Genomic DNA, 27,044 nt, shown 5'->3' with positions numbered 1-27,044 from the left:
TTCCCTAGGTTCACCAGGAACCTCAGACCCCATTCCATTCCAAGCCTTCATGGCCAATGGAGAACAAAAGGCAGGGTCTTGGTTAGCCCCAGGTACAGAGTAGTGTTGCCAGCCAAAAGGGAGCAGAAAATCTGAATCCTGAGCCCTTGCGGAAGTATCACTGGCAGCTTCAGATCAGCTACCCTACCACATGGGCAGTTTGTCACTGAGCTCTCTAATCAAGGCCTCTGGGATTTTAGCTACATCATGTTCTACAAGTGGTAGGATCATGTGTTTCTGGAACTACAGATTAAGAGGAGGCAGAAAGGCTTATTTTTTCTGCCTTTCTAAGAAGCTGGAACCAGCCGTCCCCACTCCGGCAATAGGAGGGAAAGGAACAAAAAACTGCAGCTCAAACCTGTTCCTTGGCCTCCCAGCAGCCAGGCAGCCCGAGAGGAACAATGCATATGGCTGCCAGTGCAGAGGAAATGGCTCCAGGCAGATCCTCACTCTGCTCCCTCAGAGGCTGGCTCACTTGAGGGGCTCCTATTGAGAAAGGCAAATAATGCAGGGTAGGTCTAGTTGTTTTTCTCAGTTGCCCCTTCATTCTTTCAGTTCAGTTATTTCTTGGGCACTCACTAAATGCCAGGCACTGTGTCCAGTGATGGCAGTAGAAAGAGCAGAGTTGGACCTATTCAATGAGTATGTCCAGAGAACCTCCCCTTCCCACACTGGTTACCTGGGGGTGTGTGGAAAGGGAGCTGTGGGACTGTCAAGCCATGAAGGAGCCCGTCCAACACAGCCCGCTGTGTAGTCAGCAGACTGGAGTAAAAGGCTTTGGAGATGGTACAGCTATTCCCATCCATGGCTTCACACAGAACAGTGAAGCACTAAGGGAGATAAAGGCAGGGTTACTATTAGGACATCAGAAAATTGACCAGGCTTAGAGTAGGGAGCGAGACTCCCCAGAGAACCTGAGAGAGGAGGAGGAAAACCCAGGGGGACTAGCTATCTAATTTTAAGTATTCTTCATACAGAAGATGCATTATAACTGTCTTCACATTTCAAGGACAGGAATATTAGGTGTCAGTTGTTCTTTTCTTGGATCAGCTGCTCCCTAGATGATGTTTCTCAAAGTATCAATGTGACCATGAGTATAAAAATTGCTGGGGATTCCTGGGTCCCTCCCAAACCAGCCCTCTCAGAATTTCGAGAGGTGGGGTATCTATTCCAAACTCTCCATGCTAGTCACTGCACAATGACATATGAGAAGTGCTGAGAGTGAGTCGCTGCTGGCCAAAATTTACATTAGATATTAAACGCTTCCTGACTTGAAAGGAATGTTAAAATAGGCTCTCAGACTACCAGAAATTGAATGGACTGCTAGCTAGAGGCAGGAAAGTAGCCCAAATATGTGTTCCCAATTACCAGTTTGCACGACCAGGCAATTGTTTATTTCCTTGAAAATGTTCCTAATAATCTTCTCTGAAATTTTCTCATTCAATCTTCCATTTCCCTGTTCCTCACTCCTGAGTCCAGGGGAGAAAACCCATATCCATATAGTTTACTAGTCCAAAAGCCAAATAAGGTTGGGAATACTAACTGATGTGCAAGTCTCCTCAAGAACAAATATTTCCATCTGTGGTTCCCTGAAATAGGCACACTGCTTAGTGCCTCTGGGCCTTTATAGACATTGCTCTTTCTGCCTGGAATATCCTCTCTACTTTCCTGCCTCATCTACCTGGCAAACTTCTGTGTACTCTTCAAATCCCTGCAGAGGCTTTTTCCTCCTCCAGGATTTCTTCTATGACCCGCCAAGTAGTGTTAATCTTCTTCTGTGGTGCTTCTGTGTCTTACACAAAGTTCTAATGTATTTTTCACACTATTGTCCTTTACAACTTGATATCTCCCCCACTAGACTGCCCCTGGTCCCTTGAGGATAGGAACTTTCTCTTACTCAAACTGTATATGGCACATAGTCAGCATTCAACAAATATTTGATGTATTGCCTTGATCTAACCCTATCTAGTCATAAGAAAGGGGATGGAAGAAACACCGAGAAAGACAGAAGAGACAGAAATCTGGAAGTGGGAACAGATTACCATAAGGCTATCCCTCTGTAAAGTCTGCTTGGAGTCATCTGGTTGGGCCAGAAGTTTCCCCAACAGGTCCAGAAAGAGGTTGGCAGCTTCTTGAAATACCTGTAGGCTGGGGGAAAATGAGCTCATGGTTTCTTCTCATCTTTCTACTAAAAGCCTAGACATGGTAAATGGGTCAGTTCTGGGCAAGTAGGAGTAGCTAAGTAAAGGAACACATCATAATGCTCCCTTCTCTCCCCTGCTCAGCACACACACAGTCTCACATATACAATCTCCAAGCCCTTCTCTTTGCCATTGCTCTATCCGTGGTCGGCAAACTGCGGCTCGCGAGCCACATGTGGCTCTTTGGCCCCTTGAGTGTGGCTCTTCCTAAGCCTTAGGAGTACCCTAATTAAGTTAATAACAATGTACCTACCTATATAGTTTAAGTTTAAAAAATTTGGCTCTCAAAAGAAATTTCAACCGTTGTACTGTTGATATTTGGCTCTGTTGACTAATGAGTTTGCCAACCACTGCTCTAGGTTATTCACATCTTGATCCTTTAATTTGGTGTATAGTGACTGCTGACCCTTAAAACCCAAAAGTCTTGGGGCAAAGTTGGAGGTGTCTCAGGGTAAGAGAATTAGCTGGACTTTGAGGGGGCAGCCAGCTGATCCCTAAACCTGTCACAAATCATGGCTTCTTCCTTACTTAGCCTTTTCCTAAAGGAGAAATAAGAATAGGGATAGAAATTGAAAGCAAACTGGCCAACAGAACAAAACTGTGTCTTATCCCACCTGTCACCTGTCTGGCTCCTCTCCAGGTTAAAGGTGCAGGCAAAGTAGGCCTGAATCACGGCCATCAGGTCCCGTAAGAAGGTCCCATACCAACATGGCTGCCAAGGAAGAAAACAGAGTAAGGGCAACGTAGGGGATGGAGACAAATAGAAAAAGCAGTAAAGAAAGGTATCAGATATCCAGTCAGGTTAACCAGACAAAAAGGGGCAGAGGGAAGAGAGTGTTTGGACAGAGACAGGAGATCTAGAAGAAACCAGTGGCTGCTAATGGGCTGTAAATAGTCTGAAAATGTGCCTTGTTTGGCCTGAACAGCATTTTGGAGTTTAGAATATTACGTTTTTCAAAATAGTTCAAATTCTTTTTTCAATTTCTTTAAAACACTCAAGATTAATACTCATCAGCAGAGTGCAGCTTTCCAGCTGCCTGAGCCCAGATCCCATTAAACATCTCTTTGTTCTGTTCTCTCAGCTTAGCTGTGGCAGGACACAGCACGAGAAGTAGAGGTTTGCCCCAAAAACATTGAGTCTTAATCCTAGCTCTTCCACTATCATCTCCAGGACCATTTACAAGTTAGAGCCTGTATATGAGTCAGTTTCTCTCCGAATTTCAGTACCCTGCTCTGTAAAATGGTGTTAAGAAAGCCAAGAATTTAACATCTTAAAGCATAGTGCTATAAATATTGGGAAATTATGCATAAAAATCTGGATTTCCAGCTTCTCTTGGAAAACTAAAAGGTCTGGAAACACTGGGCTGGAGCTGAGGATAGGCTATATGATTAGACTGGACATGAGATCTCCAGTTTATTTATTCCCCACTATTCGCATAGTCTGACACAGTCGACTTTACCGACTGATATTATTTGCCTGGTCTCTGAAGGCATTAGAGTTTGCAATTCATGCTCTACTAACTTGAAAGAGAAGGAAGGAAAATAAAAACCAATTGGGCCAAATAGAGATGGCCGTTTGAAGAAGAGAAATCTAACAAGAATCTCCTGGAAGTCTTTAGAGCAGCGGTTCTCAACCTGTGGGTCGCGTCCCCTTTGACGGTCGAACGACCCTTTCACAGAGGTCACCTAAGACCATCCTGCATATCAGATATTTACATTACGATTCATAACAGTAGCAACATTACAGTTATGAAGTAGCAACGAAAATAATTTTATGGTTGGGTCACAACATGAGGAACTGTATTTAAAGGGCTAGAAGGTTGAGAACCACTGCTTTGGAGGCTCCCTCCATAGAGCTTACCTGCTGAATACTGTGGCTCTCCTGGCTGTGTCTGAGTAGCCTGAGCAGCAGCCCAGGGAGCCCTGCCTCGCGGCAGAAGACATACAAGGGAACAGAGTCACTGCAGCTGGTCAGAAGATTGCTCAGGACCCGGAGTGCAGGGAGGATAGAGGACGCACCCTCCAGCATGTCTTTCAGGATCTGGGTGACGTGAGAGAAGAAGTAATCAATATTACCAGAGGTAAAAGAAGAATTCTATATAGCAAGTGTCCCCAAGGAGTTGGCAAATCATACCAGATGTTCTCCTTCCTTTCTCTGTGAGTCTAAAGCCCAGAAAAGAGAGAAATAGGGAAACTGTACCAGGGAAGAGGAGTATAGATACTCGGTCATCTAACTTATAATAGCAGTGACCAAGGGGGAGGGGACTGTCCCTCAGAATCTCTGTGTCAGACCCAATGCAATTCCTATTTGTTCCCTCCCTTCTCCAGCCCTTCATTTTAAAGACAAAACAAAACACACACACACACACACACTCAAATACACTTCTGAAAATTAAAAACAATGGTCACAAAACATATTCAACTCTAGAACAGGGGGTGACAAACTACAACCCACAGACTAAATAAACTTATTTTTATAAAGCCTGCAAGCTAAGGACAATAATATATATATTATCATCACCCAAAGATATGTGTTTTTTTAATGTTTCCATTGATTTCAGAAAGAGGAAAGGAGCAGAGAGAACATCAATGATGAGAATCATTGCTCAGCTGCTTCCTGCATGCCCCCTATCGGGGATCAAGCCAGCAATCCAGGCATGTGCCCCACCAGTAATCAAACCCTGACCTCCTGGTTCACAGGTTGATGCTCAACCACTGAACCACACCCACCAGGGCAAGGATATGTTTTTATTGATTGAGAGAGAGGAACATCAATCAGTTGCCTCCCATACACTCCCTGACCAGAAATCAAACTTGCAATTCAGGTAGGTGCCCAGACCAGGAATTGAACCTACAACCCTTCAGTGCACAGGACAATGCTCCAACCTACTGAGCAACATTGGTCAGGGCAGTATTCTATTTTTAAATGGTTATTCTTTAAAGATTCTTCTTGAAAGAAGAATAACACATCAAGTGCTTTACAGTCTGCTATTCACTCCTCTAAGTCTTTTCACTTATTTGCTTACTTAATCTTTATAATAACCCTATGAAGTAAATACAAATGCAGTTATAGATAAGGAGACTGAAGCTTCTAGGTAGGTTAAGGAAGTAGTCAATCACACAGCTCAAGAGTTCAGGTGGAATCCCAACTTAGGAAGTCCTACTCTGGAGGCAGAGCTTTTAACCTGCTTCCCCACCAAAAAGTTATCCAGCACAACATGTAAGGGCCAAAAGAGAGATGCAAGGTGCCAAGGCAATTCACTGGAGAAAGAAGAGTCTTTTCAACAAATGGTGCTGGGACAATTGTATACCCACATCCAAAAAATAAACTTAGATCCCTCGCAATATACACCTCACATCTCATACAAAATTTAGCTCAAAATGGGTCAGAGATAAAACTAGAAAACTTTTATTTTTAAATATATTTTATTGATTTTTTTACAGGGAGGAAGAGAGAGGGACAGAGAGCTAGAAACATCAATGAGAGAGAAACATCGACCAGCCGCCTTCTGCACACCCCCTACCAGGGATGTGCCCACAACCAAGGTACATGCCCTTGACTGGAATCGAACCTGGGACCCTTCAGTCCGCAGGCCGATGCTCTATCCACTGAGCCAAACTAACCAGGGCATAACTGGAAAACTTTTGGAAAAAAAAGAGAGAATAAAAGTCTTCAAGATTTTAAGTTTGGAAAGTATTTCTTAGATTCAACACTAAAAGCATAATCTACAAAGGAAAAATATGGTGATTGGTCTTCTTCAAATTTAAAACTCCTGTGCTTTAAGTTACTCATAAGAATAAAAAGACAAAGCATAGACTGGGAGAAAATACTTGCAAATCACATATCTGAGAAAGGTCTTGTATTCAGAATATACAAAGATCTCTTACAACTCAATAAGAAGACGAACAATCAAATTTAAAAATGAGCAAAAAAATTGAAATTTCACAAATGGCTAATAAGCACATGAAAAGATGCTTAAAATCAGAAATTAGCAATGCTATACTATTTCATACAAGAATGGCTATAATCAAAAGACAGACAGACAATAATACATGTTAGCAAGGATGTGAGAAAATGGAGACCCTCATTCATTGCCGTGAGAATGCAAAATGGTGTAGTCACTTTGGAAAATAATTCAGCAGTTTCTTAAAATGTTAAACATAAATTTACCATGTGATCCAGCAATTCCATTCATTCGTATCCACCCAAGAGAAATGATATGGCCACAAAGATTTCCATGTGACTGTTCATATCAGCATTATTCATAAAAGCCAAAAAGTGAAAACAACCTCAATGTCCATCAACTGGTGAGTGGATAAAATATATGTCCATATAATGGAATACTAATCAGCAATGAAAAGGAATGAAGTATAGATACATGCTGCAGCATGAATGAACCTCAAAAACATTATGCTAGCCCTAGCTGGTTTGGCTCAGTGGATAGAGCGTTGGCCTGCGGACTGAAGGGTCCCGGGTTCGATTCCGGTCAGGGGCATGTGCCTTCGTTGCGGGCACATACCCAGTGGGGGGTGTGCAGGAGGCAGCTGATCGATGTTTCTCTCATCGATGTTTCTGACTCTATCTCTCTCCCTTCTTCTCTGTAAAAAAATCAATAAAATATATTTTAAAAAAACCAAAAACCATTATGCTAAAGAGCCAGACATAAACATTGTATATACTATATTATTCCATTTAGATAAATTGTCCAGAAAAGGCAAATCTATGAGACAGAAAGTAAATTAATGGTTGCCTGAGACTAATGATGATTAACTGTAAATGAGTATGAGGATCTTATTGGGGAGAGGAAAATGTTCTAAAACTAGATTATAGTAGGGAAAAAAAAAGCCCTGGCCAGGTAGTTCAGTTGGTTAGAGCACCATCCCATACACCAAAAAGTTGTGGGTTCAATTCCCTGTCAAGGTACATACCTAAGTTGAGGGTTCAATCCTATGTCGGGGTATATAAGGGAGGCAACAGATCAATGTTTTGCTCTCACATTAATGTTTCTCTCCCTCTAGCTCTAAAATTAATAAACATATCATCTCGGGGGAGGAAAAATAAATAAAATAAAACTGGATTATAGTGATGGTTTCACATCTTAGTACATTTACTGAAAATCATTTAAAGACTTTAAAGAGAAAGTAGAAAAGATGAGTTCCCAGGAAGGAAGATCACTGTTTCAGAGACGCAAGGAAAGGCTTTGTATGAAGGAACGCTAACTATGAATACCAATTAAGCAAAATGTTACCCCCAGAAAAGAATCTCATTCTTCTTGTTAGCATACCTGTATTAGAAAATATTGTATACGTAATTGTTATAGCTATAGTTTTCATTTTGTCAATAAAAATTTTGTAAATGTGGTTTTGCTCATTGTAGAAGTCCTTACACAATGTCCTCCATTTTGCCTCAAGGCCTACAATGCCTAAAGTCTTCACCATCAGAAAGTTTGCTGATTCCTGCTCTAGATGGATGCTTTTCTCTTCAGAAAGAGAAACCTGAGGCTTGCTCTTTCTGTGTTACTAAAGCAGGTTAGCAAATCTCCTTGAATTAAGCAGGTGGACTGAAAAAGAACTGGAAAGGGACAAACTTCCTTATGCCAGCCAATGTTTTTTAATGTCTCATCTTTGAAAACAGTCCCCAGTCCCCTCCACAGTACTCTTCTGCCCATCACCTGCCCTCCGGCCTCATGTAGCTGACTCTGGATGCGCTGGCAAAAGTCTGGATTGCACAGCAGGGTGAGAGGGGTCTTCAGCTGGATGGGCACAGGCTCGGTGGTCTCTAGCAGGTGCTGCCACTCATCATCACTGTCTGGCTCCTGAGGCATAGGGGAGAGACAGGGGACAGGAGGAGTTGTAAGGCTGAGGGTAGTGGCTCCCAATCTGGGGGATCACAAGTAACTGCAAGAAGTCAGTAACTCCTTTAGCACAGACGTATTTTTTCCAGCTACCAGTTTAAAAAGGTATAGCTGACCGTTTGAGAGGGGTCTTGAAAGTCTCAAGAACACTGACATGTGTGCATAGAGATACCTAGAAAGATGTCCATGGTCACATGACTTATAATACAAAAAAAATTGGAAATGTCACACAGCCAGTCAGTAAGGGAATACTAAAGAATGGCACATCCATATTAGGAAACATTAAGAAGTTATTAAGAAAACTGTTGCTTGGCAACGTGGCTCAGTAGTTGAGCGTTGACCTATGAACCAGAAGGTCACGGTTTGATTTCTAATCAAGGCACATGCCCGGGTTGCTGGCTCGATCCCCAGTGTGGGCATGCAAAAGGCAGCTGATCAATGATTCTCTCTCATCACTGATGTTTCTATGTCTCCCTTCCTTTCTGAAATCTATAAAAATATATTTAAAAAAAAGAAAACTGTTGTACTGAGGATGCATCACTTATGTAGTCTTTCTACCAACAATGCATAATTTGAATCTAATCAATTTGAGGAATATTCTGTAAATAACTGGCCTGTGTACCTCAAAATTGCCCATCATGAAAGGCAAAAAATGACTAGGAACTGTTCCAGATTAAAGGAGACTAAAGAGACAAAACAACTAAATATAGTTCATAACAATGGATTGGATCATGCATCAGGAAAAAATTTTTTACTATAAAGAACATTACTGGAGCCCTGGTCAAGGGACTCAGGTGGATGGAGCATCATTCTGTACACCAGAAAGGTTGTGGGTTCAATTCCCAGTCAGGGCAACTTATCCTAAAATGATTCAGAAAGTTGATACGTTCATATATATGGAAAGAGAGAATCATAAAGCAAATTGGCAAAATTTTAACAATTAGTGAATCTGGGTAAAGAGCATATAGGAATTTGCCCTGGCCAGTGGCTCAGGTATTTGGAGCATCATCTCATACACCAAAAAGGTTACGCATTTGATCCCCAGTCAGGGCACATATGGGAGGCAACCAGTTGATATTTCTCTCTCACATTGATGTTTCTCTCTCTCTCCCTTTCCCTTCCCCTCTCTCTAAAATCAATAAAAACATATCTTCAGGTGAGGATTAAAAAAATAAGAATATATAGTAATTCTTTGTGGTATTCTCAAAATTTTAAGTTTGAAATTATTTCAAAATAAAAAGTGAAAACCCTAAAAAAACACACAAAAGATTGAGTAGAACTACATGTTCAGATGCAGAATGATCTCTAAAACAGATCATATGGCATGCTGCAAAGCAATATATATTACTAATTACTCAGTAATGTAAAAACAGCCAAACTATATATTTCTATACTAGAAGCTCAGTGTAGAGAGATTAGGGACCACAGGAAATTGGCTGTGGGAGCACACTGACCATTAGGGGGCAGCTCCTGCATTAAGCATCTTCCCCCTGATGGTCAGTGTGCGTCATGGTGACCGGGCGGTTGTCTGGTCATAAGGGGTCCCTTAGGCTTTTATATATATAGCTGTGCATATATATAAATGTACAGAAAGTTTGGAAGGAGACAGATGAAACTGATAGCAGAAGATACCTCTGGGACCTAGATGAGGCTTAAGAGGGACTTACATTTTTACCTATGTATTCCAATTTTTTATAATTACATATTCAGATAACTGTGCAACTAAAACCTATTAAGTTAATAATAACAAAGCAGTTTTTAACACATGAGAGCTCATACTTGGAGCATTGGGAATCACTGTTCTAGAAAAACAAACACCCAGACCCAATATCCCATGGCAGTGACAAGGCCAAGAAGAGCCCCCAGGCTCACCTCATTTTCTAGGTCTACTGCACCAGTGCTCTGCTGGCCAGCCTGTGAATGCTCTGGCCTCAGCTCTGGGAATGCTCGTTCACTATCCTCAGTGATCCAGTTTTCCCTGTCAGAGGAAGCAGAAGTAGAATGAATTACAGACCTTTGAGGCTTGGATTTTCTTAACTTGCCCCTCCCTCTAAGCCCAGGATAGGAATGAAGGCCATGTAGGATTGAATAGAGGAGACCTTCTACAATATGGCCAGGACAGGATAAGTTGACCAGTAATTACACACACATCCTTGACTGCCCTCCCACTTCCTCATACCTTGGCAGTTTTCACCTGTTGCTCCCAACTCAATCTTCCCTTTTGTACTGAGATAATTCTTGCCCTTACAGTTAATGTACAACTGAGCCATAGTGAAAGGAAAGTCCCTATGTTTCCTGACAAATTAGGAATGTATCTGGAATTTGAATTCAAGAACCCAGGACTCACACTCCTAGGGCCCTGTCCCTATAAATCCTGGTTCAACCCTCCTCACCGAGGTGCAGGGGGGGCTTCTCCAGCCCCCCACTCAGCCCAGCTGCTCTTCATTTCTGAGGCCATGATCCCAGCCAAGAGGCCTGGTTCCTGAGGGGACACAGGGGTCGTGCCAGTAACCACCTTGATGGTCCTGTCTTCCTGTTCCAGGGTAGGTCCTGTATTCTGGTGTTTCTGTGGGAAGTGGGCAGGAGACAGTGGGTGCCATTGGCCAGTAAAAATCCTATTTGTGGCCCTTTCCCCGCCCTAGAAAGCCATTCTCCTTCTCCAGCAACCCCAGTCACTAACCTGCATATGTCCCACATTCCTACACACCTTCTGCTTGGCCTCCTCAGCCATGAGCTTACGGGCTTGACGCAAGATGTGAGATCGATTGCCCTTGGGGGCCAGTTGATGTGCCTGTTGGTCCTTGAGGACCTGAAGTTCTGGGGGTAGACGACTGGTTAATGGGGTGCCCAAATCTGGACCTGCTGGTTCAGTTATTACTGCAGGGAGGGAAGAGGAGGAAGACATGATCATACTAGAGCTCCGCCATGTCCACTTGGCCTGAGACAATTTCAGTGTCTCCAGACCATTTGATAAAGTGACAAAAATGGAAGAGGGTTGTAAGGGATGTGGCAAAGGTTAGGCAAAAGGCTAGGAAGAAAGTTCAAGGTGGTGGGGTAAGGAATATATTTTGGATCCAGATGCTGGGGGAAGGTGGGTAAATTGGGGAGAACACTAGGGAAGTACAATAGCCCTAGGAACCCTAATGACTCACTGGTGACATGGCCAGCAATAAAGGGGTGATGTAGAAGGTCTGGCCAGGACAGGCGCTGCCGGGGGTCTTTGGTGAGCAGTCCCTGCAGGAAGTTCTGTGGAGAGAAAGTCCCCCATCAGCCTTTACTTCCATATAGGCTGCCCCTAACTAATCAGAGCCTGCAAACCAAGACTCCAGAGTCTAATCTTAGACCAGACCAGCTGCTCTTGATCACACCCACTTTAGCCCTATCCTGAGGCCTCATTTCCCTGGATGAAATCATAGAACTCACTGCCTCGTCTCCTGGGGTACCCCAATCCCTGTCCACGGGCATTCTAGAACCCCAGAAAAACAGAAATCTCAATGTCACCAGCTTTGTGACGAAGTGAGAAAAAAACTAGAAGACAGAGATGTCTCCTGCATGATTATCTTCAGAAAGCAAACATACAACAGAGTCCCAAACTGCTCACTTTGCCTTCCCTTTGACTGCAATTTGTCAGAAACAGATGCATTTATGGTTGAAAGCGCACACACACACACACACACACACACACACACACACGAGTCATTGTGTAAAGATGTGTTTGGGAGCACTCAAAACCAGAAATCTCTCAGCAAGACTTCAGATGATGAGGGGTACGAAGACTATCGCTAAAAAGGGTACATCATTATGAGGTATCCTTGGGGAAATCCTCAATTGGGCCTGAAACAGGAATATAAACTACTAGATTATGACCACTGTTCTAAAACAAGGTAATTAGTATGCCATGGCTCTGGCTGGAGATAACTGCATATCTGCCCCAAGGGAGAATAAATATATCTCATGTATATCACCCACTTAAGTTTCCTTTGTTTAGATTCTCTTTATATATATATATATTTTTATTTTAGAGAGAGGGGTAGAGAGAAAGAAACATCAATTGAGAGAGAAACATGGACTGGCTGCCTCCTATATGCCCCCCACTGGGGATTGAGCCTGCTACCTGTGCATGTGCCCTGACTGGGAATTGAACTGTGACCTCCTGGTTCATGGGCCGCAGCTCAAGCACTGAGCCACACTTGCCAGGCTAGATTCTTTTTGGTAATTACCTGGGCCTCCCCAAACTGAGTAGTTTAGGGGAAAACCTGTCCCCTTTCATCTTAGATAAAACGAAGAAAACTTATATGCTGCATTTAAATTCCACTGAAAGTCCAAATCTTACCCTAGCTCAGTGGTTAGCAAACTGTGGCTCGAGAGCCACATGCGGCTCTTTGGCCCCTTGAGTGTGGCTCTTCCTAAGCCTTAGGAGTACCCTAATTAAGTTAATAACAATGTACCTACCTATATAGTTTCAGTTTAAAAAATTTGGCTCTCAAAAGAAATTTCAATCATTGTACTGTTGATATTTGGCTCTGTTGACTAATGAGTTTGCCAAACACTGCCCTAGCTAGATAAGAAGTAAAAAGGGTCCACTCTTTTTCCTCCCCCTCTTCATACCTCCTTCCTCCAGTCTACTGAGACTTAGCTGCAAGAAGCAGGCACCACCTTTCTCATTTTCCCCTAATCACCAAGATAGCCCCACTAGCTCTGGCCATTTGGATAGCTAAAGATTCCTTCTTTCAGAAGAGGACTGAAAACTGTTTACAAAGTTAGATATCATCTGATAGAAAATAAGTGGAATAGGCGGTATGTAAAAGGACCAGTATCTATCTCTGGTTTCTTAAAAATCACCTTTCCATTGTGACAAAAGATAGCCTGGCCCAAGGAGGGCTGCTATTCCCAAAAATGACACACCCTCCCAGAATAAGCCCCTACAGTACAAAAGCAAGGTTGGCCCAGCTCCTGTATTAATTCAGTAACTGCAAAGTCCTTCCCAACTCTGGAAAAGGATTTTGAAAAAGGGAACAGAGGCAGGGGGAGATAAGTTTCTAATGCAAAAGTAATCTCCCTCTCTATATTCATTACCTTGAAGCAAGGACTAATGGTTGGGGGCCAGCGCACAGGGTCCTTGAGAATGAGGTTGACCAATTGAAAGATGCTTGTGGTATAGAAGGGAGGGGTGCCTACAGCCAGCTCATAAAGTATGCAGCCCACAGACCAGAGGTCTGCGGTGTGGTCGTATGGTCGCTCTTCCACCAGTTCTGGGGACATATAGAGTGGTGTGCCTTTGATGGATGTTAGCACCATCGTGTTGGTGCTCATAGCCCGGGCAAATCTGCAGGTGATGGAATGGAAATGTAAAGAGAGAAGATAGTCAATAAAACTAGACCTGGTCACTACTCCCTCTCATTGTGTGAGATATCCCAAACCCAAACAGAGAGAGCACCTTCCAAAAGACCCAGCAGGAGTCCCAGTCTGCAGCTCAGGTTCTAAAACGAGGCCCATGCAAGCCAAGCATGTGGCCTAGGACTCCCTGCAGAACTGGAAGTAGAGACGGAAGGTCAGGCTCCTCACCCAAAGTCACAGAGCTTGATGCCACCATCCTTGGCAAGAAGGATGTTCTGAGGCTTCATGTCTCGGTGAAGGATTCGGTGGGAATGCAGATAATACAGGGCCGACACCAACTGGGCAGCAATGGCTTGAACCTAGGGATCAGCCAAGTGGGAGGAAGAAAGGATAGATAGGTCAGAGGAAGGAGCCTGATCCAGGAGCCCAAAGACTCCTCCCTGACACTACAGCTGATGTGATCATCTCTTCCCTTTCTTTGAGCTTCACACAATACCTTCTATAGTTCTTGCTCCCCTATTCATTCATTGATTTGTTCATTCATTCATTCAAAGAAAATTTATTGAGTCACACTAGCTACACGGCCACAGACAAATTATCTTATGCCTCTCAGATTTTTCATCTATAAGATGACAATAATCAAACCCTCTACCTCATAGGATTATTATGAGAATTAAATGAGTTAAAGCATGTAAAGTAATGTAATGCTCAGAATGGTGCCTGGCATTTGGTAAGCATTTGATATGCATTAGTTGTTATTAAGGCAAAATCCCTTTTTAAAAAGAAGCAATCAAAGAAATAAGACAGACAAAAGGAATAAGATGATGAATTACCAATGATGATGAGTGCTCATAAGAAAATACAATGCTGCAACAGAAAGTCCTGAGGAGGGCCTACTTGCTAGAGAACAGGAAAACCCCTAGAATAAGTGTGGCTGGAAAATGTGTTCAATCAAATCCCACTATGAACCACTGTGACTTGGTGGTGAATCTTGCCTTAACCATAACCCTCATACCCTCCTGCCCTCTCTGGTACCACCCTACTAGCCCTTCTTCCCTAATGGCACCCAACACTAATAATAGCTAACTACAATGAATATTGTGTTTCAGGAACTCTTCAACCATTTTACATGAATTAACTCATTAATCCCCACAATAGCTTTATGAGATAGACATTATTATTTCCATTTTAAAAAGAAGAAACAGCCCTGGCTGGTGTGGCTCAGCTGGTTGAAACACTGTCCCATACACCGAAAGGTTGTAGGCACAGACCTATGTTGGGAGTTATATCCCCAGTTGGGGTGCGTGCAGGAGGCAACCGATCAATGTTTCTCTCTCACATCAATGTTTCTCTCTCTCCCCCTCTACCCTCCTCTTTCCTTCTAAAATCAACCAATCAATCAATCAATCATCAATTAAACAGAAAGAGGAAACTGAGCACAAAGAGGTTCAAATAACTTACCCAAGAGGATCCAGCTAGAAAGTGGCAGAGCCAACCTTTGTATTCAAAGATTTTTGGCTTCACGGTTGATATACTTCATTGTCATACCACATGTTCTCTATATACACTGATTCTTATATTTTTCTTAGGAATTTTCAAAATGCAGACTCTCAGTGCCCTCAGCTTTCCCTGCCAGTCCTTAACCTGAAGAGAGTCAGGGGTAGGGAGAAGTTTGAGCCTGGAAACATACCTGGTCTTCAGGAAGTTTTCCATCATCTTCCAGGATCTGAAAGAGCTCTCCCTCAGCATAGTCTGTCACTACCACTACCTGAAAGGCAAAGGCAAAAGACACTGATGGCTTCAGAATTATGCATTAAGGTTGGGAAGTTCCTGGGACGCTTCTTCTTGGGGAGAGGTGACCCCAAGCCAAAATACACCTCTTTATCAGTCTCAAAACTGTCGAGCATGTGCACAATGTTGGGATGCCGCAGGCCCCGCATGATTTCAATCTCTCGTTGCAGATTCCTCAGCTCTTTCTCTGAGCGTCCCAATTTTGGAATGAACTTCAGGGCCACCACCTATCAGAGGTAAGATGAAGAGTCAAGGCCTAAGCACACCACTGAAACTTCAGCCTGAGAACTCCAGAAGTGAGACTTTAGATTGAGCCATTGTCATGGTAGCTGCTAGTCTCCCACTCCACTCTCCCCATGGTACTGTGCCCTAACCCAGCCTTTCCTTCCCCTTGCCCTGGGAGGAAACAGGCTCTGCCAGACAGAACCCTTTGGTGGATTCTGGGACAGGTGTTCTGGTCAAAGTAAAAAACTCAAGATTTAAAGAATTTAGAGGGAAAAAATGAAGAAGAATAGAGTTCAGGTGGTTTATTTCTTCCTGCATAGGATGATCAGGATTAATAGTAGTGATAATACTTATTTATTTGTTGTCTATGAGGTGCCAGGCACTGTACCAAGTAATCCAATGTAAGATTACACTTAATTCTCAAATCCCATCAATCAGATACTATACTGTGTTCGCTCTATAGATGAGGAAACTGAGACAGAGAGCGGTTACGTAACTTGTCCAGTTTTAAGGCTAGAACGTGGTAGGGTGAGGATTTGAACCCAAGTATCCAATTTCAGAGCTCACACTCCCTACACACGAAGGAGTCAGTGTCCTAGGAATACAGGTTGGTATGAATGCTTCCCTTCTGGCACCATTTTCCACTGGAGTTGGGGGTGTGGCATCCCAACCAAGAGATACCCCTCTTTTTTCACCACCTGAGCACTGTATTTCCTCCGACCCTTGTACACCCGCCCAAAAGAGCCTTCTCCAATCATCTCCAACACGTGGTACTTTTCCATGGCAGAGGCTTCGGGGTTCCTCAGAAGAGAGAGAGCAGAGATGGTAGCGAAGAGCTCCCGCTCCACACAGTTCCACACATCTGGGAAGCCTGGTTGGCACATGGAAGGAAAGTTCACGTTAGCCACCTCGCTTTTTCCTCTTTTTCATAATAATCCAGGCCTCAAAGCCATGGTAGAGTGGAGTGAATGGAAAGATGAAATCTTAGAGCAAATAGAGCACCTCTTGTAGTTCTCCCGCCTTTTCGGACTTCTCGGGTCCCCAACCCAACCTCGCGCCCACCCATCCCGTCTCCTTTCCCCCTCCACCAGCTTCCTCCGCCAGCCCCACCCCTTTCAGCCTCCCTCAAGTTCTTGCCACCGCCAACCTCCTCAGCGACCCCGGCCGCGCCCGCGCCCACACCCCTTGCGCGAGCTTCGCAGGCCTGAGCTCCGCTTCACCTCAGGCCAGGAGCTTCCAGCTCCCCAGGCCGAGGGACGCTGGCTCTGGCCTCAGCCCCGCCCCCTCAGGCTGACTGCATACTGTGCCTGACTTAAAATTCTTCCCGACCCCCGCTGCCCGTCTTCTAGAAGATTCCTATTCTTACCAACAGTGTTTGCTACAACCAGCCAGAGTCCGGAGGGCAAAGGCGTTCAGAGGTGTGGGGAAGACGGTGGACCGTCCTTGGGCACTTTTTCGGGCACTTCCGAACCGCCTCTTGGCTATCAGGACCCACTAAAGACCAGAGTCTGCGGTTGCTTAGCAACCGCCGCTTAGCCACGCAGCCGCCATTCCTTTAACTTTCTGCTTCCGAGTAACCCGAGAGTATTTCCGGTTCCGGCTGTGGGCCGGAGAAGACATGGCGACATCTTCGTCGGCAGCTGCAGGGGAGGAGGACTGGTAACTTTGGGGCATGGGCTCTGGCTGACCGCCTGGATCCGGTCCGGGGGACTAGCGGCGCCGTGGACGGTCCGTATGGCGGGCATGTGGGGCGGAGCGAGGGATGGCAGAGACGTTGACATCTTTCCCTGAGAGCTTCTGGACTGGGAATGGGTGGGTGGAGGGGCGCTGATCTAAGCGAGAGACGACGGGATCTGCGCTGACCAGGCCCGGGCGAGCCGCGCCTTATCTGGTTCGAACCTCTTTCCTCCGGCCCCATCCTATCCCCTTGTCTCTTCTTGAAGTGCATTTGCTCAGGGTCCGGGGGGATGCCTGCTCATCATATGGCCCACGTCTCTTTAACCTCCCAAAACCTGTCCTCCGGCTCCCGTCCCCCGCCCCGCTTGGTGAGCCGATTTCTGCCGAGGCTTTCCTCTCCCGTCTCTCTCCCCGAGAGTACTGAAGACTGTTGTCTGAATAAAGCCTTACACTTCACAAAAAGCTCTCTTAGTCCTTCTCTCAAGCATTCTTAAAAGAGACCAGAACCTGAAAGGACTCTGGGGTTTTGAAGAGGATCAAAGTGGATCCACTCCACATTTTATTAGCTGTGTGATGCCGACCAGGCCTCCTATGTGCTATGAGTCAGTGTCCTCTGCTGTGGAAAGGTGGGTGTGGCATCTACCTCATAGAGTAGTGGAGAGGATCATGAGGGGTTTGTAACATACATCGGCCTCCTTTTCATGAATAACTCTGAGATGTAGGCATCTGAGGAGACTACATGAAGCCTGACAGGTAAATGATTTGCCAAAAGGGACATAGTTATGACTAGGAATCCAGAGTGCCTGATTCCAAATCCTGTATCCTTAGTACTAGGATAGTCTACAGTCCCCTCCCCCTTTTTTTGGTCACAACTTTACCGCCATCCCACCCCATACTTCACATCAAGGCTCAAGTCCCAGATAGACTGAGTGAAATATTGAAGGGCCTCTTGATGGAGGCTACACCCCAGTGTTTCATTGATTCAGAAAGCTTAGACAGTGCTGCCCTTTATTGAAATCATTAGACTCATGGTTTTCAGCCTGTTCAGGGGAACATTATGATTCTGGGGAGACACTTTGATGCATGGAGAGAGCAGCAGTGATTGCACAGCTAGCCTGTGATGCTGTGAGACCAAAAAAAAAAAAAAGTTTTGAGTCCTGGCTCGTGTGTTCAGTGGTTAGAGCATTGGGCCTTGCATGGAAGGGTCTAGGGTTCAATTCCTGGTTAAGGGCATGACCCTGGGTTGCGCGTTCGCTCCCCACCCCCAGTTGCAGGAGGCAACTATTGATGTGTCTCTCACATCAATCTTTCTCCCTCCCTTCCACTCTCTCTGAAAAAGTAATAGAAATGAGGATTAACAAAAAAAAAAAAAGAAAGTTTTGAGAGCCACTAATAAAAAGTCATGCTAAGAGCAGCATTGCTCTTGGTGAAGAGGGAACAATATACCTGTAAGAAAGCAGGCCAATTATGCATCTTTTAGTGTATTATCAATGTCGCCTTTAGGGTCATTATGACTGCTGTTTCTGTGATTAAAAATGTGTGTCCTCTGATTTACATCAGGACCACTGGATCCTGAGCTGGACAGGTTGATACAACAGGGTCATAAATACACCGAATACTAACTATATTCTTCTTCCCTTTTAAGGGAAAAGGTTATATACAAGTATAGGCTAGGTACTATGGCCAAGATGTCCCTAGATATCTTACATAAAGAAAGTCCTTTCGTCCTCACAATAACCCTAGAGAGTAGGTGGCATTATTTATATATGTTAGACAGGGTAACTCAGGCTTACAGAGATAAGTAACTACTCAGATCACATGGGTACTGTGTGATTGGTATCTATTGACTCTAAGGCTGATGGCTCTTCCACTACAACACAGCAACACAGCTTTTATATCACCTTGGTCTGTTCAGATGGTATCTCCTTTGAGAAGGTTTAGGGTAATTAATATTGGCAGTATATGTAAATACTGTGATTCCCATGCACAGTAGTCTAGGGAAAGCCAAGAGTGGTATTGGTAACCTTGATGTTAATCAATGGACATCATATTTCACTGAATCTTGTTTGAAATAGGAAGGATGATCTGAGGGCCACTAAGGAACAATCAACAAAACTTAAATAGGGAGTCAGGAAACCAGGTTCTCATCTGAGTTCTGCCTGTTAGGCCTTGAGACCTGGGCTCATAATTTCACCTTCCTGAGAACCTGTTTCCTCGTCTGTTGGCAGAAATGATCTCTAAAACTCTGTCTCTCTAGGGCCCTTCCCTCTGAAATCGAGGTGTTAGAATCCATCTATCTGGATGAACTACAAGTGATTAAAGGAAATGGCAGGTGCGTATTCCAGGAGAGGTAGACATGAGTCCCCTTAGAAATGAGATGTTTCCATGCAGAATCTGTGAGCTCTGATTCAAAAATGTTTCTCTCGTGTAAAGACTATTCCTTTCATTCCCTCACCACCACCAAAAACAGAGGGAGCCTGTTGCTTACTCCCTCTGCCCGCTTTACTACCTCACCCCAACCTCCCCAGCCCTCCAGCCCTTGCCAGTCACATCCCAGGTCTCCACTTCATCCACCTACAGATCTTCGCCGTGGGAGGTCTACATCACCCTGCACCCTGCCACTGCCGAAGACCAGGATTCACAGTATGTCTGCTTCACTCTGGTGCTTCAGGTCCCAGCACAGGTGAGGTCCCTACCTTATTGCAGCAAAGGGAGGAAGGGGGCAGGTCTAGGGTGGGGTGCTTTAGCAGTAATTTTTGGTTTTCTACTACTAGTATCCCAATGAGGTGCCACAGATCTCTATTCGTAACCCCCGAGGACTCTCAGATGAACAGATCCACAAGTAAGCAGGCTGGTCAGAGCAGGGGAAACTCAGAATACAGCTCAGTCTGGGGAGGGAAGGAAGCAGGCCTAATGTTTGGTTTGCCTTCTTCCTCCAGGATTTCACAGGCACTGGGCCATGTAGCCAAGGCTGGGCTGGGCACTGCCATGCTCTATGAGCTCATCGAGGTAAGAAGTCTAGCCTGGGGAGATGTCCTTTCTTTCAAGGGAAGCCATGGCCTAGAATCATGAATATGTCTGTGTTCATCCATTTAGTCCTTGTTTTGGTAAGGTCTAAATCCAGAAAGACAAGACTTTCTTCTGCTTCAGAAAAATCTCCCAACAGGACAGTTCTATAGCTTTCTCACGTTGCCTATTCCAGCATCTTGATAGAAAATTGCATTTCTTCTTTAACTTGCATTAGTCTTGCTTTAGTTTCAGTGCATTTCCTGTTTTCTTGGCACTGGCGACTGAAAGTAGCAAGAGACCAGGAGGGTCTCTGCCACAAATGAACATTTGAAGGCTAGTCTGCCATTAGAGCTGACTCAGAGTCATGGCTCTGTACAGAGTTTCTCTCCTAGTGAAGGAAATCCACAGGAAGCACCACCTAGAACTACAGGTTAACATACAAAGGTCACTTTTGCTGTTTGAGGTTAAAAAACACACAATTAAGTATAGTCTCGTTTTTCTCTACTTTGAGTTTTTTAGAGAAATGTTCAGAAAAGAATAAAGTTGGGTGGTCTGGTGTCAGAGAGTGCGTGCATAGGCCACTGTAGCACTCCTGAGTCAGGCCTCCACAAAGCAGTGTTGAACTTTGTGGAATTCCAAAGTATTAACTATTGTAATAACAGTGCAAATGCATATTTGATAGCTCAACCTGATGCCTTTGAGTTCTCTGTTCCTTGATTTTCTTTCTGAAAGCCTATTCCAGAACAAACTCACTGGGGCAATGATTTCAAAGGGGGCTAACCAAGAAAGGCGTCCTAGAAGATGTGTTTTCACTGAACACTTTTTTTCTCTAAGATACATTATTTTCATCCTCGAGCTATTGAAGGTGGCTAAATGAGTGGGAAAACAAATTGGATTTTGAATCTGGCAGTTGGATGAGGGTCACGGACTTAGAGCAGGATTGATTCCAAGCAGAGGGAGCATCACCAAGACAGAAATGTGTGCACACGAGGTAACAGACCAATGTGGTGGGAGACCAGTTACTCCTGGGAGTAGTGACAGGTTGTGCTCAGAGTTCTTGCTGCCGCCTCCCTGTTTGAACAGTGTCTTCTCTCCTCTCAGAAAGGGAAGGAAATTCTCACAGATAACAACATCCCACATGGCCAGTGCGTCATCTGCCTCTATGGTTTCCAGGTGGGTCTCTCTTGTGACTTGGGGTCTGCTTGGGTAGGCAATGGAGGGCTCATGGGAGAGCTCTGATGTAGTGCCTTGTATCCATACTCCCTCCAGGAGAACGAGGCCTTTACAAAAACACCCTGTTACCACTATTTCCACTGCCACTGCCTTGCTCGGTACATCCAGCACATGGAGCATGAGCTGCAGGCTCAAGGACAGGAGCAGGAACAGGAACGGCATCATGCCGCAACCAAACAGGTCGGCCCGCCAGACCCTGCTTACATTTGACACCGATGACTAACAACCTTTTCTCCCCGTCCAGTCCAGGGGCTGTTAACATTCTTATGGTCATGAGTGAACACTCATTTCTGTTTAGAAACAGGCATGTCTGTGCCTTCTGTCCCAGCCCTCGGCAGATTAGGCTGGCTGAGTGGTTGGGCAGCTGGTGATCATCCTGGGCCGTGAAGCAGGGGTGTGGTTTTCTCCTCTCTTTTTAGAAGGCTGTTGGTGTGCAGTGTCCAGTGTGCAGAGAGCCCCTCGTGTATGATCTTGCCTCACTAAAAGCAGCCCCTGAACCCCAACAGCCCATGGTAAGGAACTCCCTTCCTAATATGAGGCAGGAATACGGCATTCTCCGAGGGGGGAGGAACAGCATTTGTTTGCCTTGAATGGGCTCTGAAATTGGGCTCAATCTGAGACCTCTACAAAGCCACAGCCCCCACTGGAGCCCAGGCTTCATTCAGGAGCCCAGATCTGAGGGATAAAAACCAACAACTGCACAGATTTCCTGAGGCAGTCCTGGGAGAGCAGGGGCTCCGGTCTACCTTGTGTTATTCTTCCCTCCCTGCCAATCTGCTCCCTTCCTACCAGGAGCTGTACAAGCCCAACGCAGAAAGCTTGCGCCAACAAGAGGAGCTCAGGCGGCTCTACCAGAGGCAACAGGAGAGGGGGGGCATCATTGACCTAGAGGCTGAACGTAACCGGTACTTCATCAGCCTCCAGCAGGTGAGGAAACAATTTCCCACTCCTTCCCTAGTGACACCAAGTTTCCTATGAATACCCCTCTGCCATGCTGAGCTTTGTTCTACACAGGGCGGCTACGGGCTGATGGCGGTCAATTCATTTAGTGGGCGAGAGGCCTGTAGTTCCCTGCTTTGAGAAGCTGAGTCTCCTTATCTGCATCTGCTCACTTTTTTCTAGCCGCCTGCCCATGTGGAACCTGAGTCAGCTGTAGATGCCTCCAGAGGATCCCAACCACTCAGTGCCCTTGCCACAGAACTGCCCCCTTCATCAACTGCCCAACCTACCCAGTCAGCTCCTCTGCCTGTGGCTTCCCAGTATACGTGCGAGAAGATTCCAGGGACTGGGCCAAATCAGCAAAGGTTCAGCGAGACGCAGAAGACTATCCTGGATACACCCCGGGCCAACCGAGGCCCCTGGAGACAGCCTGAACGGAGGCACCTCAAGGAAGGGGAATACAATGCCCACAAAGGTACCAGTGACACCCAGGAACTGCCACTTCCTGAGGGGCCCAAGGAGTCCATGGACGTAAAGCCAGAAGAACCCCATAACCAAGGGGTTGGAGGTCCTTCCCAAGAGAATGGGCCTGGCAACTGGCAGGGTCCCCCGCCCCGCAGGACTCGGGACTATGCTCGCTGGGAGCGTTCTAAGAGTCGGACACCAGGTTCTTCCTATCCCCGCCTGCCTCGGGGTCGGGGAACCTACCCACCTGGTACTCAAAGGGAGCCCTTGAGCCTGGAATCGGAGGATGGTTCCTAGCAGTACTGTGGTGGGACAGGGAAATGGGGGTAGGAGGGGGGCAATAAAGAGATTTGGCCTTGTTTGGCTTTCTTTGCTCAGTAGCACCAAGCCTGTGACGTATGGCTGTCTTCCTAAATTCCTAGCAAGGCTGGAGTCTGCCAGAGTAGCCTCAGCTTTGCCCTGAGGTCTGTTATCCCATGAGATTCAGGTATAGGTCAGAAGGGGTCCGACATCACAGCTAGTGTGGGTTTCAGGGAAAACTAGTGGATGCCAGCATTTAAGCAATCTGCAGGAAGCACCCTGCCCTGTAACCCACTGTGTGTACCCACTATTTATGTGTATGGGTCCTTCAAAAAATACATACACACTTTAACAGGTAACTCAATTTTGATAATGAAATGTATTTTAATAAACAGTGCCTTTATAATTATTCAAAGTGTGTGTATATATTTTTTGGGGACACCATATATAGATGCTTTTAGGTGGAGGACTGTACTCTTTTGTTTACTATAGTGTCTTGTCTTCCCCCTTTGTCCTTGGCTGTGCTGCTAACACTTGTATAGGTGGATGCTTAATGGCTCCTGTGATTGCAGCCCCTGCTTTTTACTCAAGTACTAATACAGGGAAATCAGAGATCAGAGTAGTGTGGCAGGTGTTTATTGATCCCCTAGAGGAGAGGAGCTGAGCACAACCCAGTTGTCACCTCAGGGACTCAACATTTTGCATTGCCCCTGTAGGGTCATTTTTATACAGCATGAAGTAGCCCTGCACCTGGGCAGGACTAATCTGAGTTGTAGTTTGAAGGACACATTCTGCGAAGGCCTCCGCCAAAGAAGGTGCTTGCCCTGGATAGAACCTCTGGAACATCTGAGTCAGCTGCCAGTGTGAGCAGTAGCCCACGTACTCCTTCATGTCTACTCGCCCCGGGCGTATCAGGGCAGGGTCCAGTCTAAGGAAAAGGCAGCAAAGCAGAGTCACGGGTGTAGTACCACTGGTTTCCCCAAAATGATGGTTCCCACTGAACTTCCTGATTCTCCCAAGGTACAGAGTAGGTGAAGTATAGCCTCACAGCCTCGGAGTGTCTCACCCCTTCCTACCTGTCAACATGGTTGGTGGTCATGAACACAATGCGGGCCTCAGTGGAAGCCACACCATCCAAGGCATTGAGCAGTCCACTGAAGGTGAGACGACCTAGACCTTGGTACTTTATTGGGTCTAGGGGAAGGGAGAGATAAAGCAGCACAGCTGGTCAGTCATAGTCCTACTTAACACATTGTGGGCCAGTAGTTTTATTGCTAGCTTTACCCAGTGGCCAGATAAGTCTCTACTGAACGAGTATAAAAAACATTTCATATAAATGTTAAAGGCATGCTTTAAAATTAAACACCCATTGCATTTTGAAGTCATTACATGTTCTTACAAGCTAATGTCTTTTTAATACTGTGATTGGCCACAAGCCTTAGAACAGAAAACACGAGAATTCTTGTGATCCGTCCGCAATGTGTTAAAATCAGCTCTTTTATTCCCCACCACATTCCCTACTTATCTGAGCCACTTCTGGGCTCTTGTTGCTAACCCACCCATCCTCCATTCAGTCATCTGGGTTTCTTTCTTCTACTGTTCCTCATTTAAAACCCCTCCTTTCTTCAACTCCTTTCACTTACTCTGCACAGCCAGGTCTCGACTGAGAAAAGCAGCATCCACATCCTCTAGGAGCACCAGGCTCTGCTGTGGGGCCGCACTCAGCAAGTGGTTGAGCCGGTCGTCAGAGAGGCTGGAGTCTGTGAGACTCAGCAGGCAGATGCTGTGCTCCAGCTCCCCAGCCAGGGCTGTGCTATGGAGGATGGGAGGACAGGTGGTTCACAATCTGGGAATACATCGTTGGGCCCAACTGCTCGTTCCTCACTATACTAGGTGTGTCAGGCCTCACCTTTCCACCACCCCACCCTAATGTTCCACATGTCTTACGTTTATCCTGGTTCCTGTTCTCCACATTTATTGCTCTTTCCAATTCCATCTACCCAGTTTTTCTCCAGATTGAGGGTTAAGAGAAATGACTCTACTCACATAAAACTGCTCTTTCCACAACCAGGGGGCCCATAAAGCAGGTAGCCACGTCGGTAGGGAATGCCTGGGAATACAGCCAGGATGATCATTAAGACTTCAAGTCAGTCATGTACTCTGCCCCAGATATCTGCATTCATTCCCAACCCTGTTTCCTGGAGGCCCAAGGAACTTGGTATTAGAAGAAATCATCCCCGTAGGCAACTTTATTTTCCCCTTCATCTCTGGGAATTGGGCTAGTGCTGTATGTCCACCCCATCTGGCCACAGAGACTAACCTGTTTCCTCCTGCTCTACCACCACATCAAAAACAGCCTGGTCAAGACCCCAGCTGCTTCTCACCTCTGTCAATGTACCACTTGGGGTTATCGATAAATTCCCGGATGTCCTTGATAATTCGGTCAGCCAAACCCTGTTCTAGAACCACAGAATTCAGTGGCCGCCGGCGGCGTGGATATCCAAAGGGGCGCCATTCAGAGCCCACGGCTGTGTGCATCACTGTTTTCCCTTCTTCCTGTTCCAAGGCTAGTGCTCGAGCTGGGAGGGAGGAGATGGGACAAAGCCAGTATCCCTCTCTGCTGTGCAACTAAGGCAGAACTATGCCAAAACAGCTTCCCCCATCCCTCTGATCCCATGGGCTCAGATCCTCCAAGCTTCCCTTCCTCTGATGTCAAATGCTCCCAACCCTGCAACTCCCCATAGAGCCTGCCTGTGTCATCATCACACACCTTCCTCCAAGATGTTGAAGAAAACCTTGCGGTCAGTGCCCAGAGCTGTGAAGGTGACAGATTCCCAAGGAGTGCCCGTTTGCAGGTCTATCATCTGCATCTCTCGGCTTCGTTCCACTCGGATCCATTTCCCCTGATACCTGAATAAGAATGGTCACATTGGGGTGAATTAATGGGTCAAATTCATTCTCCTTTGCTATTCTCAGAGCGCTCTCTGGCTCCCAACCTTACCAAATAAAGTGATTTCCAGGGCTGGGGACAAATTCAAACTTAGTAGAGATGCGACCACTCTCGTGCTGCAGGTACGAGGTCTCGACACTGAGGTGCTGGGTACGGGTACTGTGGCGGGTGAGCCAGCTAAGCAACCAGGCATAGCTTCTGTCTCGAGCAGGGACTTCCAGTGTGATCATGTAATGGCGCCGGAATGCCACCAGGCCCAGCTGGGCACCCTTCCGGGCCAGGGCCAGGACTGTGCCCACACCTACCAGCCCAAATCCAGCCCCAAAGTAGGGATTGTCCTTCAGGGTCAGAACAAAGTCTGAAAGGGGCATCTTGAAAGGGAAACACCAAACCTTATAGGCCCTGAGGCAATTTCAAAACCTGGAGATGTGGAGCAGTGGGAATGGGGAAAAAAAACACAAGATTAGTTAAGCAACTGGACTCCTCAATCCCTCCCTCCTGCAGAAGCTGGGAACAGGAAAGGCAGGTCAGTCACTGCATGTCAACGTCCTCCCCTTGTGAGTTGGTGGTGGTGTTGGAATGCAAGAGCTGAGACTCCAGGCCCCCTATCCCATTTCATTATCCTGTTCATACTTCAGTTTCCTTCCAAAGGACTGTCTGGAGAATCCTAAGAGAACAATGTAACTGCCTTCACAACAGGATAATGGACAGAATTTTTGTGGTCCCTGGGACCAGTTGAGATAGAAAGGGACCCACTGGCCAGAATCAGCAGGGACGAAGCCATTCTCTTCCATTGACTTGTCAGTAACCACCATGCCTTGTTACAATGAATAATGTCCTTCAAATATCCTCTCCTTTACATGCTCAATTCCCAATGTCCTGCTTAGGCCTTTAATATCTCCCACCTGAGGTATTAAAAAATTTTAGTTCTTGAAATGGTATCTTGATGGGGAGTTCTCCATCTCTGCTTCACCAAACTGGTACACAGGGGTCCAGTTCTTTCTTCCTAAAGACAGCTTCAAT

At 45.8% G+C, this 27,044-nt stretch overlaps 3 protein-coding genes across 10 annotated transcripts in view; 1 reads left to right on the top strand and 2 right to left on the bottom strand.

Annotated features, from left to right (window-relative positions):
* STK36 (serine/threonine kinase 36) overlaps positions 1-16,722 on the bottom strand; it is a 24,515-nt gene extending 7,793 nt beyond the window's left edge. For 2 of the 4 annotated variants that reach the window (XM_015563622.1, XM_015563625.1), the window contains exons 1-16: positions 16,596-16,722; positions 16,147-16,319; positions 15,310-15,450; positions 15,123-15,200; positions 13,661-13,791; positions 13,172-13,421; positions 11,248-11,341; positions 10,776-10,972; positions 10,489-10,661; positions 9,968-10,073; positions 7,913-8,056; positions 4,102-4,281; positions 2,855-2,952; positions 2,082-2,187; positions 719-869; positions 398-525 (exon numbers count right to left, since the gene is read on the bottom strand). In XM_015563622.1, the coding sequence (XP_015419108.1) occupies positions 398-525; positions 719-869; positions 2,082-2,187; positions 2,855-2,952; positions 4,102-4,281; positions 7,913-8,056; positions 9,968-10,073; positions 10,489-10,661; positions 10,776-10,972; positions 11,248-11,341; positions 13,172-13,421; positions 13,661-13,791; positions 15,123-15,200; positions 15,310-15,450; positions 16,147-16,230 (2,061 nt within the window). In that variant the 5' untranslated portion in view covers positions 16,231-16,319; positions 16,596-16,722. The remainder of the gene's footprint in view (positions 1-397; positions 526-718; positions 870-2,081; positions 2,188-2,854; positions 2,953-4,101; positions 4,282-7,912; positions 8,057-9,967; positions 10,074-10,488; positions 10,662-10,775; positions 10,973-11,247; positions 11,342-13,171; positions 13,422-13,660; positions 13,792-15,122; positions 15,201-15,309; positions 15,451-16,146; positions 16,320-16,595) is intronic. The other 2 variants (XM_006763348.2, XM_015563624.1) reach the window with 2 other exon arrangements.
* A 286-nt stretch (positions 16,723-17,008) lies between these two features.
* On the top strand, positions 17,009-23,151 carry RNF25 (ring finger protein 25). 2 transcript variants are annotated; one of them, XM_006763346.2, is made up of 10 exons: positions 17,009-17,107; positions 19,383-19,457; positions 19,706-19,808; positions 19,900-19,967; positions 20,065-20,134; positions 21,236-21,307; positions 21,404-21,547; positions 21,787-21,879; positions 22,160-22,294; positions 22,490-23,132. In XM_006763346.2, the coding sequence occupies exons 1-10, from the start codon at positions 17,067-17,069 to the stop codon at positions 23,066-23,068; spliced, it is 1,380 nt and encodes a 459-aa protein (XP_006763409.1). In that variant the 5' UTR covers positions 17,009-17,066; the 3' UTR covers positions 23,069-23,132. The 2 variants fall into 2 exon arrangements, with proteins under 2 accessions (XP_006763409.1, XP_006763410.1); XM_006763347.2 differs by having other exon boundaries at positions 17,025-17,878; positions 22,490-23,151.
* A 540-nt stretch (positions 23,152-23,691) lies between these two features.
* Positions 23,692-27,044, bottom strand: part of LOC102759665 (mitochondrial chaperone BCS1) — a 4,051-nt gene continuing 698 nt past the window's right edge. For 3 of the 4 annotated variants that reach the window (XM_006763344.2, XM_006763345.1, XM_015563626.1), the window contains exons 2-8: positions 26,073-26,441; positions 25,842-25,981; positions 25,456-25,650; positions 25,118-25,181; positions 24,715-24,884; positions 24,148-24,265; positions 23,692-23,999 (exon numbers count right to left, since the gene is read on the bottom strand). In XM_006763344.2, coding sequence (XP_006763407.1) covers positions 23,750-23,999; positions 24,148-24,265; positions 24,715-24,884; positions 25,118-25,181; positions 25,456-25,650; positions 25,842-25,981; positions 26,073-26,392 — 1,257 coding nt within the window. In that variant the 5' untranslated portion in view covers positions 26,393-26,441 and the 3' untranslated portion in view covers positions 23,692-23,749. The remainder of the gene's footprint in view (positions 24,000-24,147; positions 24,266-24,714; positions 24,885-25,117; positions 25,182-25,455; positions 25,651-25,841; positions 25,982-26,072; positions 26,442-27,044) is intronic. The other variant, XM_015563627.1, reaches the window with a different exon arrangement.

Source organism: Myotis davidii, unplaced genomic scaffold, assembly GCF_000327345.1.
Source record: "Myotis davidii unplaced genomic scaffold, ASM32734v1 scaffold575, whole genome shotgun sequence".
Taxonomy (NCBI): domain Eukaryota; kingdom Metazoa; phylum Chordata; class Mammalia; order Chiroptera; family Vespertilionidae; genus Myotis; species Myotis davidii.
The sequence above is the reverse complement of the archived record's forward strand: the minus strand, read 5'-3'. Positions and strand labels throughout refer to the sequence as shown.